Source organism: Pezoporus occidentalis, unplaced genomic scaffold (genome assembly GCF_034315485.1).
Source record: "Pezoporus occidentalis ecotype Australia unplaced genomic scaffold, CSIRO_AGI_Poc_V1 ctg182, whole genome shotgun sequence".
NCBI lineage: Eukaryota > Metazoa > Chordata > Aves > Psittaciformes > Psittacidae > Pezoporus > Pezoporus occidentalis.
The window spans coordinates 2,369,238-2,385,339 of NW_026913662.1; the positions used below are offsets into that span (position 1 = coordinate 2,369,238).

Consider the following 16,102-nt stretch of genomic DNA (forward strand, 5'->3'; position numbering starts at 1 on the left):
GACGTCAATAGAAGTTCTTAGTCAATATGCTAAATCATTTCAGGGCCATGAATTTTGAGATCTGCTACTCAGAATTTACAGTGCTTGCCAGCAACATTGCTGAAAGTGGACTGTAAAGAGTGTAAAGAAGATAGTGAGCCAAAGTTTTAATGATATTAGGCAAGTCTGAATTCACAGTCAGTGGTACAACCAAAACAGACTCCCTTGGCATCCCGAGAATTTAGTGGAATCTTAAGGTAATGACCAGCTAGTATAATATCTCCAATACTGCACCTCCCCTTTGAGGTAAGTGCCTTGACAAAAATCCAACTAGCTACTGCCTTCTCAGCTTCCAAAACCCTCCTTAAAACTCACCTCTGTCACCACTCTTCTGACCACAGACTATCAGCCAGCTGCCTCTGAGGCCTTTGAAAACCCCTTTGAAAATTTCATCTTAAATATGATTCTGTATACTAAATAATCCCAAAATCATTAATAATGTGAAAGAATAAGCCTGACAATTCATTTGCTCTGATTTAGAAATAAAGTAAGTCCATGGGTTTCTGAACATTTAACTATCTATCTGATCCCCCCTCCTCTAGTCATACAACTAGTTGATAGAAAATAGAAAATAATTACCTTTTTAGTGGGCATTTTTATTTTAAGGAGTTCCGCTTCTCGAGTAAGTACTTGCCAGGGTGCATGTATACGGACAAAACTCAATCCTTGGCTCTTATTCTAAAACATTAAATAGTGAAAACAATGTATTTCAATATTATTGAACGGAATACAGTAAAAAGGTTTCATGATGTCAGCTCCAAGTCAGGCAATAGTAGTCAATCACAGTGAATAACCAACTGCTGTTACATCTGGGCTTAAAAGTGACCTTTTCTTTAAAAGCTGAATCTTGTAACACTAAAATCAACCAATCTGCTGCCTGAAGTGTAGATGTGTATGAACCATGAAGACAAAGTCTACAATTTCAGGCTTTGCAATCATGTGAACCAGAAACCCCCATGCTACCACTTCCACACTCGGAAATTTTGTAAGTAATCTGACTTAATTAGCGAGTTTCTTCATCTCTGGGTGGACTTTGCTTTAGGCTCCCATTTTCAGTTTTGTCTGACTATGTCGTGGACACTCCATCAGATTAGTAGCTCCTCACAGGGGAACAGACCCAACATTTAGTGCTCTTAATATCCACAGCTGGAGTAACAGCCCTAAACAAAACATTCACATTTAACTTCTGCAGAGAGACACAAGCCTAATGTTTATGTAAATAACTGATTATGCTGTTCGGAGGCAGAGGACTACACAAGAGAGCCTCATACAGCCAGTTTGCTGTGATCTGCACTGTTAAGAAGGTTCTGCCTTGATAGCCCATCTGAGCTAAAGGCACTCTAAGATCAGAAAGCAGCACCCCTGACAAAACCATGAAAATTTAAATGCAGGCATGTTGATACAGAATTTTCCTCAATGCACAGAAGTAAATTATGTCTGTAAATTATACAGAGGAATGCGCACTGTGGAAATGAATGGAATAAAAGTTGGGATGGAGATTAGAAAGAGGATATGAGGACATATTTTGGGAAAGACATGGAAGTGGAGAAGGGGAAACTTTAAAGACTTCAATAATGCTAAGATTAATGATCTTTGTGTAGCTGTGTGCATGCTGGGCTATAGTGCTAGGGCATATTGTTACTTTGCATTTTCCCTCCTATATATGTGTAAGGATCAGGACCGTCCCCTCCCTTCAGGGGAGCATGAATCTTTTTTGATTCCCTCCTATATCCTCCTCATATATCCAGAAATTTAGAAGTGAGACAAGAAAACTGAAGTAGAGTGTTCAATTTGATGAGAAACAGAGCTGGGTTATATATCGGCCTTAAGTACAAACCTCAACTGCCTCACCGGTGAGTAGCTGCCTATGTACAAAAAGTCGTACATGCCTAGAGAAACAATGCTAATAAACAGAGCTTGATGTCACTATAAATTATTTTCAATTAACCAGCAGCATAACTACAAAGCTGGGAACACATGCCACATGGAAACTTAGCATCTTCTGCTGCAAATTGACTCCAAGAAAATTATCTTTCTCAAAAGCTTTAAGAAAATTTTTAAATAGTCACGGTCTAAATGTATGTCTAAATATAAGACTGTTGTAGCACATTCACCCCAGAAAAGGCTCTCCTCACCTATAGCTGTATCATATCACATTGGCATCAGCGTTTTAGAACCAGTATTTAACGTTTTCAAAGTGTATACGTTTACAACTTCATGCAAACACCAAACACGCATTTGCTGAATGTTTCATAATGCTTTCTGATTTAAAAATAAAATAAATTGTTAGATGGAAATCCTACTATTCTTACTGTAATCATTTTGCTCTTATTTCCTTGATAGCTGCAACATGAACTACAAAGATCACTACATCACTTTTAGCTAACATTTCTTTAGTGAACCGATGTTATTTTAAGGAGCAGAATGATCTGCAGAATGACTCTTTCATCAGTCCACTGGGGAAGTCAGCTTTAAGAGAAGGAAGTAAAAACTCACTGGGCATGAGCAGATGTTCTGGTAATCATTTGCTGAACATACATTAGTAACAGATGAGAGTTTAAATTTCAATGTGTTAAGATCAGGAGGCTTCTTCTCAGCTTTTGGCCAAAATCAAGCATGTGTCCTCTGTCTGGGGGACTATATACCACATTGGCAAGAGAAAGGACAGTCTGATCTAATTGATTGTTTCCAGCTCAGGCTCATATGACTACACAGATTGCAAATAAAATCAGTCAGATAATTTGAGAGAAAAGACCAGATGAAGAATATGACCTTTGTATATTTGAACAAAAATATGTTGGAAAGTTGTGCTGTTCATGAAGTGATATCAGATGCAGAAGAATCAGAAACTTAAAAATCTTTAAAAGCCCTAAAAATCACCCCATGATAGGAAATTGAGATCATTTTAATAAAGACTAATGCAAAAGTAGAGAAAACAGGACCAGGTGAAGAACAATGGACTGCTGAACATTTACCTTGGGATTACTAGAACCACATTTTCCACATCTTGCTATGTTTTCCTAACATTAAAATTAACCAAAGAAATTTAACAAAAATTAAATCATCAGTCTCATATTGTATCTCAAGGGCTGAATCATCTACCTAGTTTTCTACTGAGTCACCTAAATAAAAATCTATACCACTACTCCTCTAGTAAGGCTACTTTCCCTACTTTTTAAGCCTTCACCTGCAGTAGTTCCAGTTGTATCTTTGCATGCCCTTTTTGCCATTATCATTATGATGGCTGGTGAAGATCTGTTTAACTAACTTATTCCCAGCATGCTTATTGTATTGTAAACATATTAACACAATGAGAACTTGTTTTTCTCATGGCCAGAGTGGATTTATAACTGCTTACTGGAGACATCCACTACATGGTGTCATTTGGTTAATCTCCTGAAATTATTAAGGTACATGTGTTTGTAAATATGGTTTAATATCTGCTCTGATGAAATGCTGTCAGTCCTCTATTTTGAATACTCACAGTCACCATTGCTTATTCATTGTACTTTAGATGTATTAATAAAGCTAACACGTTGTGCTGGCTAACATTATTTTTATCTGACCATTCACTTGTTATTTAATACAGCCATCCTCAATCAAGTCCTTTTTCACTTAGAGCTGATGACCCACAGGACTTTATTCTTGGCCATGCATTGTTCTATGTCTATATCGTTGCACTCCCTGACTATATTACTGAAATGACAAAGTACTGCTATGCAGATGACAAACAAACAAACAGATTTGTTGCTCTCATGATCCCTTTTTTGTCAAATCTGTCTTCCATATTTCAGAGTTCTTCCAGTAAGTTTCAAGAATAGAAGTTTTTCAATAAGTTGGTTATGAATTATTCAAGATATATATATATCTTGGCTTCTATTCCATTTTGTAAAGTTGAATTGGGCTTTCCCATTTCAATAGGAAAACTCAACATTGAAATTAAATGGAAGAAAATCTGGAAGGTCTGGTTTGCTTTTCAATCAGCACATGAAGAAAAATATATCACAATTTTTTTTCAGTCTTTCCATGTATTCCAAGTAGTTTAAAGCAGGACTTTAACAGCAGTCTACATTGCCTTTTTTTCTGTCTCATAGTGGAAATGTAGAGGCTAAATAAAATACAAATTTCTCCAAAGGAGACTTTTTCTGTCTTTCATGCCTTAACAGTAAAATACATTAGCATTAACTGCAAGCATAAGATTTAGTGCAGACTTATCATCATCAGGGCCAAAGCAGAAAAAATTGTATGATAAATATGAAAGCTCTCATATAGATGTACTCCTATTGGTTATAATTTGACTAATGATAGCTCAAAATATTATTATTCTTTTTAACTAAAAACTGAATGTTCTGAAACAAGGCTAGACAAGCATAATAGCAAGACTAAGTAGAAAAGGTTTCTCTGCCTAAAAATTTAGACTTGTCATTGAATTTAGGTTAATGTAAAAATCAGATGTCAAAAGTGAGAATTCTGTCATTCCAAAGTTAGTGGTTTATCCACATTTCTCACACACTTTGACAGTCACTGTTGTCCAACCATAGCATGAAATATTTTTTAAACACTATAACACAATTATCATGCTTTTATTGCCTTCTTCCAGTTCACAGTTTCTCAATTCAAGCCCTTGCAGGAACAGGTCACAGATTAAGGAGATGTACCATGAAGCATTCTCTGTTAAAGCAGGAGTTTGCAGAGGAGTCCTGTTGGTCCATAAGAGCACAACGTAACGGATGGAATACTGCATGTCCAGCTCAAAGATCTCTCATAGTGCCAGTATTTTTTCAGGCCAACTTGACTCCCACCTTACCTCATTCAGACAACCTATTTGTCATGTTTCAGCCATGTCACCTCAAGTTGAAGTGCTCTCAACAGTTTGTTTGGACACCTTTAACATGACCTAAAGCATATGATGCAAAAGGCATTGTATTTTTCCATCACAGTCAAGAAAACAAAAAGGGCAAACCCAATAATTATACTCTGTGAGAACCTCAGACTGCTTTGTGGTTAGCATACTGCTTCTAGCAACTCTGTAAATACAAAATTTATTACTAAATGCGACTTTTTAGTAAGCCTTTCTCATTATTTCCTTATCATGAAATCACTCATCATTCATATTATATTAAAGGAATATTGTTACATATAAAATATATACTAAAGTAACTAAATTATTTTAAAATACTTGTCCAAACAAATAGATTTCTGCTGTGTATATTAGTAACAAAAAGAGAGAAACACTGAAGGGTAGAAAGAAGCTGAACAGAAGTAATTAACTACTGTCTAAGGAAGTCTGAGGGAACTGCTAATCTTTCTTATGATTAAAAAAAATACCCAAAGTGGATGGAAGGGCATAAACTATAAAATCTGAAGCATGCAAACTTCCTTCTTGAAAAGACAAATCATCTGGGCTTTAAAAATTTTATCCTTCTATGATCATTGAGTAGATGATAGAAAAATACCAGACACATACAGACAGCAAGTTTCTAATGGCTTCAGTTAATATAATCAGACATCTTTTGCTGACATTGCTAATACCAGCCACACTAGGAAAGCAGCAATGAGAGAGTTAGTAGAGAGGAAAAAAAAAAAAAGGGTCCTAGTAGCTCAGTAAAAGTAATCATCTTCCATTTATTCCATCACCAAATGGACCAGCTGTGTCTGCAAATGCAGTTGTTCAAAATTGTCTATTCTCCTGACACCAGCTCTGGAAATTGAGGCAAATAATAATGTGATGTCATAGTGCAAATAAAATGCAATATTTTGTTACTATCACAGAACTCTGTGGACTGACGTGGCATTGCCAGATTCAAACAGTGACTGTGAAAACTGTCTGTGTTTAGTGCCAAATGTATTGAATCACTATCTGCACAAGGATTGGCATTTTGCTGATCTTAATGTTTTGTACCCAAGATGCAACATCAGTTTATCACAAAGCATGGATATCAAAACGTATGCCAGTGATGATGTAAAAAGGAAGAGCAGTCACTGGTCTGGGTGAGATATTGAGACCCAGGATATCTTGACATAGAGAGGTCAGTTCAGAACAATTCCTAACTCATGATATCTATCCAAACATAGGCAAGTAATTTAATTCTTTCTGTCACTTTCTGTCAACGAAGATAATGGATCTTCCCTCAATCAAAAGATGTTGATGAAGATACATTTGTTGCAGATAGAGGTGCTCACATAATACCATAAACAAATAAGAGTGTATGGCTACAGACAGTAGCCGTACTACACATCTTATGATTTTAACATTTTCCTTTAAAAACTATAGTCCTTTTACTTTTCGCCAAACTTCTTTTCTATTTTCATTATTTCTCTGGGATACATACCTTACTGTATGTCTGCATAGTGCCTAGTATAACAAGATCCTCATTAATGACTGCATTATTCTCATGCAAAAGTATTACAAATACTTAGCAGCAATCCCCAACAGCTCCAAGAAGTTGTCCACTCCTGACAAACAGTAACACAAAGCACGAGTGAAAAGATGCAACGCACAGGTTTGTTCACTGATGACAAAAGTAAACTCCGCCTAGTTCACAGAGTTAGGTTTTTAGCTGCTCAACAACATAAGAAGCAGACTCACTTAGGTCCAAATTTCAGACCTAAAGCAAAGCTGCAATAATTTACACATTTTGACAGTTTGTCTTTCTCTTTCTTCATTTCTACCAACAGTGATGGTGTTAATATCCTGTTTATTTTACTCTCTTAATCCCACCTCTGAACGTGAATGGTTAAAGAACATACTAGTGTGTGTAAGCAAAGAATAGAACACCTTGGAATGAAAGATCTGGCCAAAACAAAGAAGCTATATAACCTTATTTCTTTAGATAAAGCACTGAGGAATGAAACAGTTGACTTTGCACATCTTTTGCAATGTTTCTTCATGGAATTGCTACCTTTCCAACCAAAATTTTCCCGTGCATCTATAGACAGAAAGTGTCCATGAATAGACGATGATACAGGAAGCCTAAAAAACACAGGTGTACTTTCACTGAATAAGATGGAAATTTTTAATGGCACACAACAGAATGAAAATGAGCTGTTAGAAACTCAAGCACAAATGTAAAATAGATTGTTAAGTCTGCCAAATAACAAAATGCACAGACCTCTGATTACTGTAGTACACAATGAAGGTGAGTAGCAAATATGTCAGGATTGTAACTGACTTTTAATTCTTCCTGAATGCACGTTTTGGATTTAAAAATTAGTGCATTGTCGTGGTTATTTTCTAAATATTTACCTATGACCACTACTTAATACAGCATGGAAAATGTGACATACAAATGTAAAGCAAAATTTTTCCTATTTCTTTATACTAACTTCATCAGCATTTTTTATGCTACAAAAGCATATCACAATTACAGGACATCTTCTAAGACTGAAGAATACCAGAAATAATAATAAAATGCAAAACTGAAAAAAATCACACCCAAATCAGACTTCCTCAAAGAGGAAGGCAGGTGTGTTCCTACTCTACCACCTCCTATATTTTCGCAGTGTCCATGGAAAAACACGCAATCAGCTGGCCTGGCTACATGTGGTGCCAAATTAGCTAACAAATAAGCCAATATTCTGCAAAATACATCATATCAAACTTGATTATTAATAATAAAATCAACAAACTTCTTGAGGCCAAAGAGTTAAAATTATAAAGGGCAAAATGTAATTCCTCTTGAGGGAATGAGACACACTAATCTGCACAGAGACTGAAACCCTAAATAATTTTCCAGACAAAGCAGCATGATCATGGAAGTCAATTTTAGACCAGATAATAGGCTTGTTACCAGTAGGGGGATTAATGAAACAGAGATTGAATCCCCACTCTAGCAGACTCAATATCAATATCACAATAAAAAATGGAGAAAAAGAAAATAAAGTGTATAAGATACCAAGCTGAAAAACAGAGGAATGCCACCTTTAAATACTGCGTCATCACTCAATACTTGATCTGGGATATTAACAATCAAGTATATAAATGGATGATTCAATTTTGTGTTGAAAGATTTTAAATTTCAATTCAGTCTTAGGAAAAATATTTTGATGGGTTTACTTTTCTTTAATTTAAAAGTGTTAGCAGATAGTACAAATATATTTTGTTACCAAGTATGTTCTTCTAATCATATGCTACAAGCCTTTCTAGGATGGTGACTCCTTTTGAGGTCTCTCACCAAAGATCAGTAGCAGTGAAAGCAAGGTTGGCTATATTTGCAGAGGCTTGATTTGGGAGGGGATTAAGATGAAGATAATCAAAGTATTCTGGTTGGCTTGCTTGCTGGCAAGGAATTCAAAATCTCCCTGGACAGTTTACAGCCTCAGTGTAAACAGGGAGAGAAGGGAAGAAGCACTGGCAGTCGCTCAGCAACATCATGTGACACATTTTGGATAAGGCAACAGGTCCTGGGGTGGATAAATAATTGGTTGAACAATAGGAAACTGGATAGGAGGAGATCCTGCACTGCTGGAAAAAAGAGTCGCTGAAGGGGTTTTGCAGTGTCTGCACTGTACAGCACCATCTTAAGCAGCCTGGAAGAAGAAATAAGCAGTGAGAAGACAAACTGCACTGATGAAGTTTTTCAGTGTAGCAAGCAGATTGTGAGAAACTGTAGAAAAGCTTTGTGAGAGTAGGAGCCTGAACAATGGCAAATGGCTTTCTACGTGAATAAATATAAAACAATATCCATGGCTTAAAACTAGTTTCACATATAGGGCTCTGAATTGACTTATACCAGTCAATAATGACATCTTGGGTTTGCAACAGAAAGTTCCTTGAAAATAACAGGTCAATATCTTGTAAAAGCCAAGAAATAAAGCAAAGGTTGTGTGCCATTAGGAAAGGAATAGAGACTAAGATAAAAAACCACAAAAACTATTTGAACATATCCATCCATGCTCTATCCGCATCTTGAACCCAATGTGCAGTCCCTGTTGCCTCACTTCCAAAGAGATAAATTGGACCACAAATGGGTTCAGAGGAGGGCAATAACTACCATGACAGCCTTGCTATGACAGCTATATAGGAATCACTGCATAGACTGAGGCTCTTCATTCTGGAAAACAGCAATCTTAATGAAGACACTGTAGAAGTCTGTAAAATCATGCATGATAAGGAGACGGGGTGTGGATGGACTCCCTACAGCCTTTTTCAGAGCAAGCACTAAAGGGCCTCAGAGAAAGCTCGATAAGCTACTGGGAGTCAGACTAGAAATAAACGAGAGGACACAGATATTAACACAATTATTATTAACACTTCTGTCTTGCCAAAAGACTTTGTGGGTGCAAAAATTGCATAATGTTTCAAGAAGAAATTATACCAGACTTTGGAACAGAGATCCACAGAAGCTTACTAGATACGCAACTACACCAAGTAGGGGAAACTACCTGAACTGAAAGTAGCTGTCATCAGGAGAACATTAGAGCAAGAGTGTCTTAAAACTTTGTACCGTTCCTATTTGTTCCTACACATTTTACCATTGCAACTGTTAGATACTGCATTGATGGACTGTCTCAAACAACAGGATTCTTTTATGTTAATTATGCCATATCTAGTCAGGATTTTAGGCCTTTCTTTCTCCCCAGTATCTGACTTCCTATTTACTGCTATCATCTCTTATTCAACTAACTGCATAGCCAAAAAAAAAATACACTGTAAGCCATATAACTGCCTCACCCTTGGACAGATTATAGGTTGCTACAATTTATTATTGTCACAGGGGTCACCTCAATGCCAGTTAACAAAGGGGTTGGTTAACAGCTCTCTTCTGTGGCAGAGCAGAACCTGACTGATGCAGGTGATCTCACTAGGTGCTAGTACCATGCCTGGGTTCCCTACCATATCACGCTCTACAGCATCTCAAGGCTAGAGAGTAGTGGGGACTCAAGAGCTGTCATTAGTTCATAATCTCACCCTGAGCAGTTCTTCTGTCTTCAGATTATGCTACAATCTGGTGGGTAGTTTATAATAAATGATACAGATTATGATGCAATTTCTTTCCTTCTGATGTTTTAATGAGACTATCAGGCTACTCTATTAGATGATATAATTTGGCATGGCTACACCAAGTTAACAGAGTTGTTTAGATGGGCATCATTAAAGGTTAAGACCTGAAAATTGAACACACTCAAATCTGGACTTGTGCAGGTTTATAAGCAAGGAGAAAAGATCAAAGATAATTCGGAGTCTGGAAGCACTGACTGAAGGAAGAACAAATCCAGACAAAACTTCACACAAGAAAAAGAACTTAAATTTATTTTTAACATTAAATACATTTTCTGGCCTCTAAGTCCAGAGGGCCAAAAGATTTCTGGCCCTCTGGACATAAGGACCAGAAATCTTTTCATCTTCATCAATCAATCAAAGGAAAATTAATATTTTGCTCCAGTACTCAGGTTACTTGAGAAAAAAAAACACTTCTTTTTTTGCACAGTACCAGGGAAATTGTTCTGTCCTTGGTGCCTGTCAACAGGAATAAGCAGGAACAAGACTGAAGTACAGCATACTCCATGCGTGCTTTGAAAACTAATTTCTTTTTTGAACGAAAAGATCCCAGGCTGGGTGAGTCAAGATACATCAATGCTTAAAAAAATATTTGAGGGCTACAAAGACCAATGAGCTGTCTACCTGTCTATTAGAAAACATGGGATTTAACTTTAGGTGGGGAAAGTGGGTGCTGTAAAAGGTCACTATATCTCCTTTTCCTACATTTTGGCACTATAAAATCACAATACTGAGTATAACTAATAACCTTACCTATGTTGACAGTGTTATCACTTAAATTTCTCCAAAGCATGTGTTCTTCAAGGGAGTTCATCCCACCTCCAGACTACAACACTTGCCTATGGTTAGTTGTAATGATGGTACATTTTTCATTATTCTTAGGCTGTATTTACAATCCTGGTGCTATTCATTTTGGTTGTACAGCCCAGTGTGGAGAAGAGCAAAGACAGATCACAAAAAAGTACAATGGCATTTCTTGTACCTCTTCAGCAAACAAGACAACTAAATTCAGGTAGGAACATCTCTTTCTTTTTTTTCTACTAAACACACATAATGCAAGGAACTAGACTGTGTTTTCAACTGCCCAGCCTCAACAGGAGTATAAAAGAGCCAGACACACTCTGGGACAAGATTCTTGTAACCAAGGGCTTTCTAGAGGAGTACCCTGCCAGTGAAGCACAAGCATGCTTCAGATGAAGTGTGGAGGCCAAGCTGATAAACTCTGCTGGATGCTTGCAGGCTCTGCAGATGATTAGAAGGCAGCAACAACAGCAGCAGCAGCCCTGCAATCTGAGCAAATCATCAAGCAAAGAACAGTAATTGCTTGAAACACTGCAGCTGAGCCTAACATGAGAAGCTTGGCAAATAGCCTGGGAATCAATGTCTTCCTTCATAGATGAAAAGCTCAGTATTATAATATTAATGGAGCTCTAAGAGACTCAGATCTCTCAGCTAATGTGGTACCTACGCTGGAAACAATATCTTGTCATGAGGGCATGATGATCACTGCTGAAATCAGCCAGTGATGGAGAGCATTAGATTTTCAGAAATGTTAATTGCACAGCATTTTCTAGTGATCTCCATAGGATGTGCTGAACTGTCAACAGTTTTGAAAATTAGCCCTCAATACACTCCATTACCACATCAGGTATCTCTCCCATCTATGCTGATCCTTTCAGCTCCCCAAAAAATTATTGTCCAAAAGGCAATCACTCAGTAGATATTAGTAAAACACCTATCACAACGCATACTGCATTCAACCATTACAGTGCTGCTGTACAGTACATGCCATAAACTTTGTTGGCCAGATTTAGCTCCCATCTCCATCATGATAAATTTGGAGTCACTGCAGAAAAAAAGAAGGCAGCAGCCAGTCGGGATTTACAAGTGCCAATTTGCTCTATTTTAACACAGAAATTAAAAAGGGTTTAGACATCAGCTATATTGCTTATTTGACCAGATGTCTGTCAGGTAAAAAAAAAAACAACAAACATAAGCAAAAAAACAAACAGTTGCCAAACCATTGTAACTGAAATGTGAGTTTCAATTTCTATTACAATTCTAAGAATAAAATACCAGGAAATATTATTCTAACAATGTTTGGTAAAGCTTGACACGTTGTAATGCTGTAGGTTCTCCAATACACTTCATAACAGCATTCAACAAAACTGTATGTTAGTAAGACTTTATTTTGGGGCTGATATTGAAAAATGAAGGTTTATGTAGAAAGCTCAACAAGTCACTTCTAGAGATGTAAGGTTCAGGTGGGCCGTTAACTTTAGACTGTAAAAAAGATACTTAGCAGATAGAATGTGGAATAAAAATAATATCATGATACAATTACAAAGATGTTTGTGCCTGAAGGGAAATGAATTAGTAAAGCAAACATGTAAGACTTGTTATTCCAAACCTGGTGGTACCACATAATTTGAAATTCACAGGTAATCACTACCAGATTTTTGTAATAGATACTGTTCTATACACTGATAGCAGTAAGTACCTTCATTCGCATCTTACACATCTTAAAATCTACTTTATGCCTCATTAGAACTAGTCCTAATTTTTTCTTTTTCTTTTTGAAGAATCTTTTTGCTTGTTTTACATCAGTATAGCCAAAGAAAATCACACAGTATACCTCTGCCTAGACAGCCTTTAAATATATATATATATAGTAACAACTTGAACATTTTTGTACCTTTGCTTTGGCATGCTCCTGTTGTATTTTTCCTATACTTCTGCCACACTGAATAGGATTAGTAAGTACTATTATTTTTTTATTATTTTAATTATTATTTTATTTATTATTATTATTTATTACCATAAAAGTTCAGAAAAGGGAGGCAATGTAAGAAAGCCACATACACATTCTGCTAGACTGTGACAATAATGGGAAGACATGCTCAGAAACAGAATACCCAAACCTTGCATAGCAAAAATCAGCTACTCTTGAGAGAGTCCTGTGAGGTTTGCCTGCTGCTCAGACTAAGCCAAATCCTTCCTGTAAATTAGGCACTGCGATCCTTAGACTTCCTGTAACGTATTTACTCTGCAATGTATTTCCTTGATAACTACTCATAGATGCTAAATCAAAGCTTTCTGAAATCAATGGGAGAAAAAAAAAAATCTCTTTATACTAGTGTTATTAAGGCCCGCAGAATCTAGTCATTATTTTTAAAACCCTGATTAGAGTCACATACTTAGCTTGCATCTGAAGGGGTACTTTAAGAGCATTCTCAAACTGAACATACAGGAAATCATTGCTGTAGCAAACCCTCATATTATGCTAAGTTTTGAGTGCCTCAGTAAGGTGTGCTTCTAAGGACTTCAGTCACTGCTTGCTTGAGAAGGAACCTCAGGACACAGTCTCATAACAAAAGATGGTACAGCCTTCTCTGTCCTCACATGGCTGACATTGCTGGATTAGAGTTAACATACATGTAGAGTCCAGAGGTGATCACACTTTAAGTGATTTCATTAACAAAGTTTATAAGAAAGGATATATCAGCACTGAGATCAAAAGAAAAAGGAAAAACGGGGGCATGTTTTGCCTTTTTTTTTTTTTTTTTCTCTTTTTGGCAGTTTTCAGTAAAAAAGAGGTGAAGAAAACTGAAGCAAAACTCTGGTCCATTTGCAGGGGGCATCACCAAATCTATCTGTTTTATACTAATCACACGATGCTTTTTGTTCTTGGCATGCAGTAGGGAGAATATTCTGAGAAACTCAGAGTTACTCAGCAAAACTGGGAGCAAGAAAAACAAACAAGCAAAAATAAGCTTAGCAGATTCAAGCAGTAATTGGCAAACAATAAGAAATGAGCAGACTAGGGCATGGCAATAAATTAACTGCATATTTTGGCTTACTAAAGAACCAATATAGAAAACTGTGTCTTTGCCTTCCATTACCACATATGCTTACTGGAATTTATATTCAAAAAAAAATGCATTTATAGTTAATGCATTATAATATTTTTAACCGTAAATTTCTTTGGGCAGATTGAGTTTAAGAGGATAGCGTATGTTACTGATTCTTTGTATTCCCATTGCAATTTATCTTAGCTACTCTATTCTATATTCTTACACTCAAATGATAATCTTGGTAATAAAGGATCCATCTTCTTCTGTGTTTATTCAGAACACCACTGGATTCTCATGTGTGGTATCCCCCAACAGCAGTATAAATAGCAGTAACCACACAGACACACATCTGGTTATATAACATTTGCACATGATGTTAAACTGATAAAAACATGAATTTATCACTCGCAATTGAAAATATTGAGTAGGCCTTTTGTCAAAAAGGTTGTATATCAGTCCCAGATAACCGAACAGGTGTTTTGGCATTCACACAGACACAAAATGACTTCTTAATACTGATACGATATTAAGATTTTAGAGCTTTCTTAAGTTTTGTTTTAACAAAGACCATTAACTAAATATTTGCAACATGTGTTAGCTCTTTCCAAATATTTCTAGAGATGGTTTAAAAACCCCAACAACCAATTGCAGTGCTTCCTTTTGACTAAAAGCACAAACACACATACACAAGCTTATACGACTAAAAACCTAAAAAGTGCCTTAATTCTCCTTAATTCCACACATTAGTATAGATGATATATACACATACGCAGTATACGTACACACAGTTTTATATATATAAATTAGTAACCCCTACTCGAACTTTGACCCTCCAGGGAGACAGCCTTGGTGTTCAAGCCTTCTATCCCTTCCTCACCAAAAGAAAAACCAGCATTTGGGCTTCCCACAGATCAGTATGGATATACAGGGAATAGCACAGATTGAGTCCTGAGCAGGAGCATCATACTTTGTTATTCTCTAAGGCAGGCTCTACTGGTCCTCTCTCTGTGATCCATCTGAGCACCTCATCTAGCAGGCTCACAACTCACACAGGCAGTTGGTAGGTTGCCATTTCACATTAATTCATGCTGGTGTAAATTAGAAGGTTGTAGTCCCACATTTTTCCCTGCCCCTAGCCATGTGGCCACATGCCCACCACTCCAGCCCCCAAGCCAGTAGTCACATTTATATAACTGGGTAGTGAGTTTCTTTAGCAACATCAGTTCCCTGTAAACTAAATCCTAGTTTTAAAGATCAGTTAGATTTCAGCTGGATACACAGCTGGATCAATTCTTGGCAGCACTGTAAGCGAGAGGAACGTGCAAAACGCATTGCTCAGGGCAGAAAAGAGGGCAGATTCACAGAATACCTAATTCAGATCATCCTGCCCTGTGACTCCAGGATGCTTGCAAAAATGAAACCAGCAGCAGGAAAAAAAAGTTTGTTTGGCTCAAATTTAATGTCCTTTTTCTTTTCTTTTGATTTTTTTTTAATATCTAGGTAAAGCATACAATGTGGGAAGTTTTTTAACTTTGGGGGGTTTTCCCTCAAATTAATCATTGAATTAGTGTGAATCCGCAAATACTTTTGATCAATCATATTTTCCATTGAAATCTTACTCCAGTACAATTTGCCTGCCTGCAGTTAACAAGCTCAGCCCCATCACCTCATTCAGAAATGCCAGAAGCTTAATGAGCTGCTGCTACCTCCTGCATGTGAGCTGCTCCTGCAGCCTTCCTTCTTTTTGTTCCCTAAAGTGGTAGCACTTGTGAAGACTGACTTGTAGGCTGAAAATTCGTCAAGATTCATACCTGTGTCTTTTTCTGTGCCAAAAATGCTGTGAAAGGTCAAATTTTAGAAGTATTTATTTAAAGGAAATACTACTCCAATGTCACTAAACATATGTAAATATATTTATATACTCTCTCTATATATATAATATAGATAAAAAACATCCAAAAGCTGTCACAGGTCTGAAGGTGTTGATAGGGATGGGACATCTTTTATGAAATGATGGAAATTGAGAATCCATTACAAGGAGCACAGTACACTACTACAGAATAGCTATACAGATACTGCCAGGGTTACCAATCACCATATTATAAACCGTACCTATTTTTTAATGCTAAGATCAGCTGTCTTTAATAACACAGTCCAGCAGGTCTCCTGAATTTTTTGTGGGTTTTGTCCTGCCAAGGAGTAAGTCTGA

General features: G+C 36.8%; 1 protein-coding gene across 2 annotated transcripts in view; it reads right to left on the reverse strand.

Moving 5' to 3' along the window:
• Window positions 1-16,102, reverse strand: part of ANO2 (anoctamin 2) — a 176,664-nt gene that overhangs the window by 140,987 nt on the left and 19,575 nt on the right. For both annotated transcript variants that reach the window (XM_062615545.1, XM_062615546.1), the window contains exon 4: window positions 619-717. In XM_062615545.1, coding sequence (XP_062471529.1) covers window positions 619-717 — 99 coding nt within the window. The remainder of the gene's footprint in view (window positions 1-618; window positions 718-16,102) is intronic.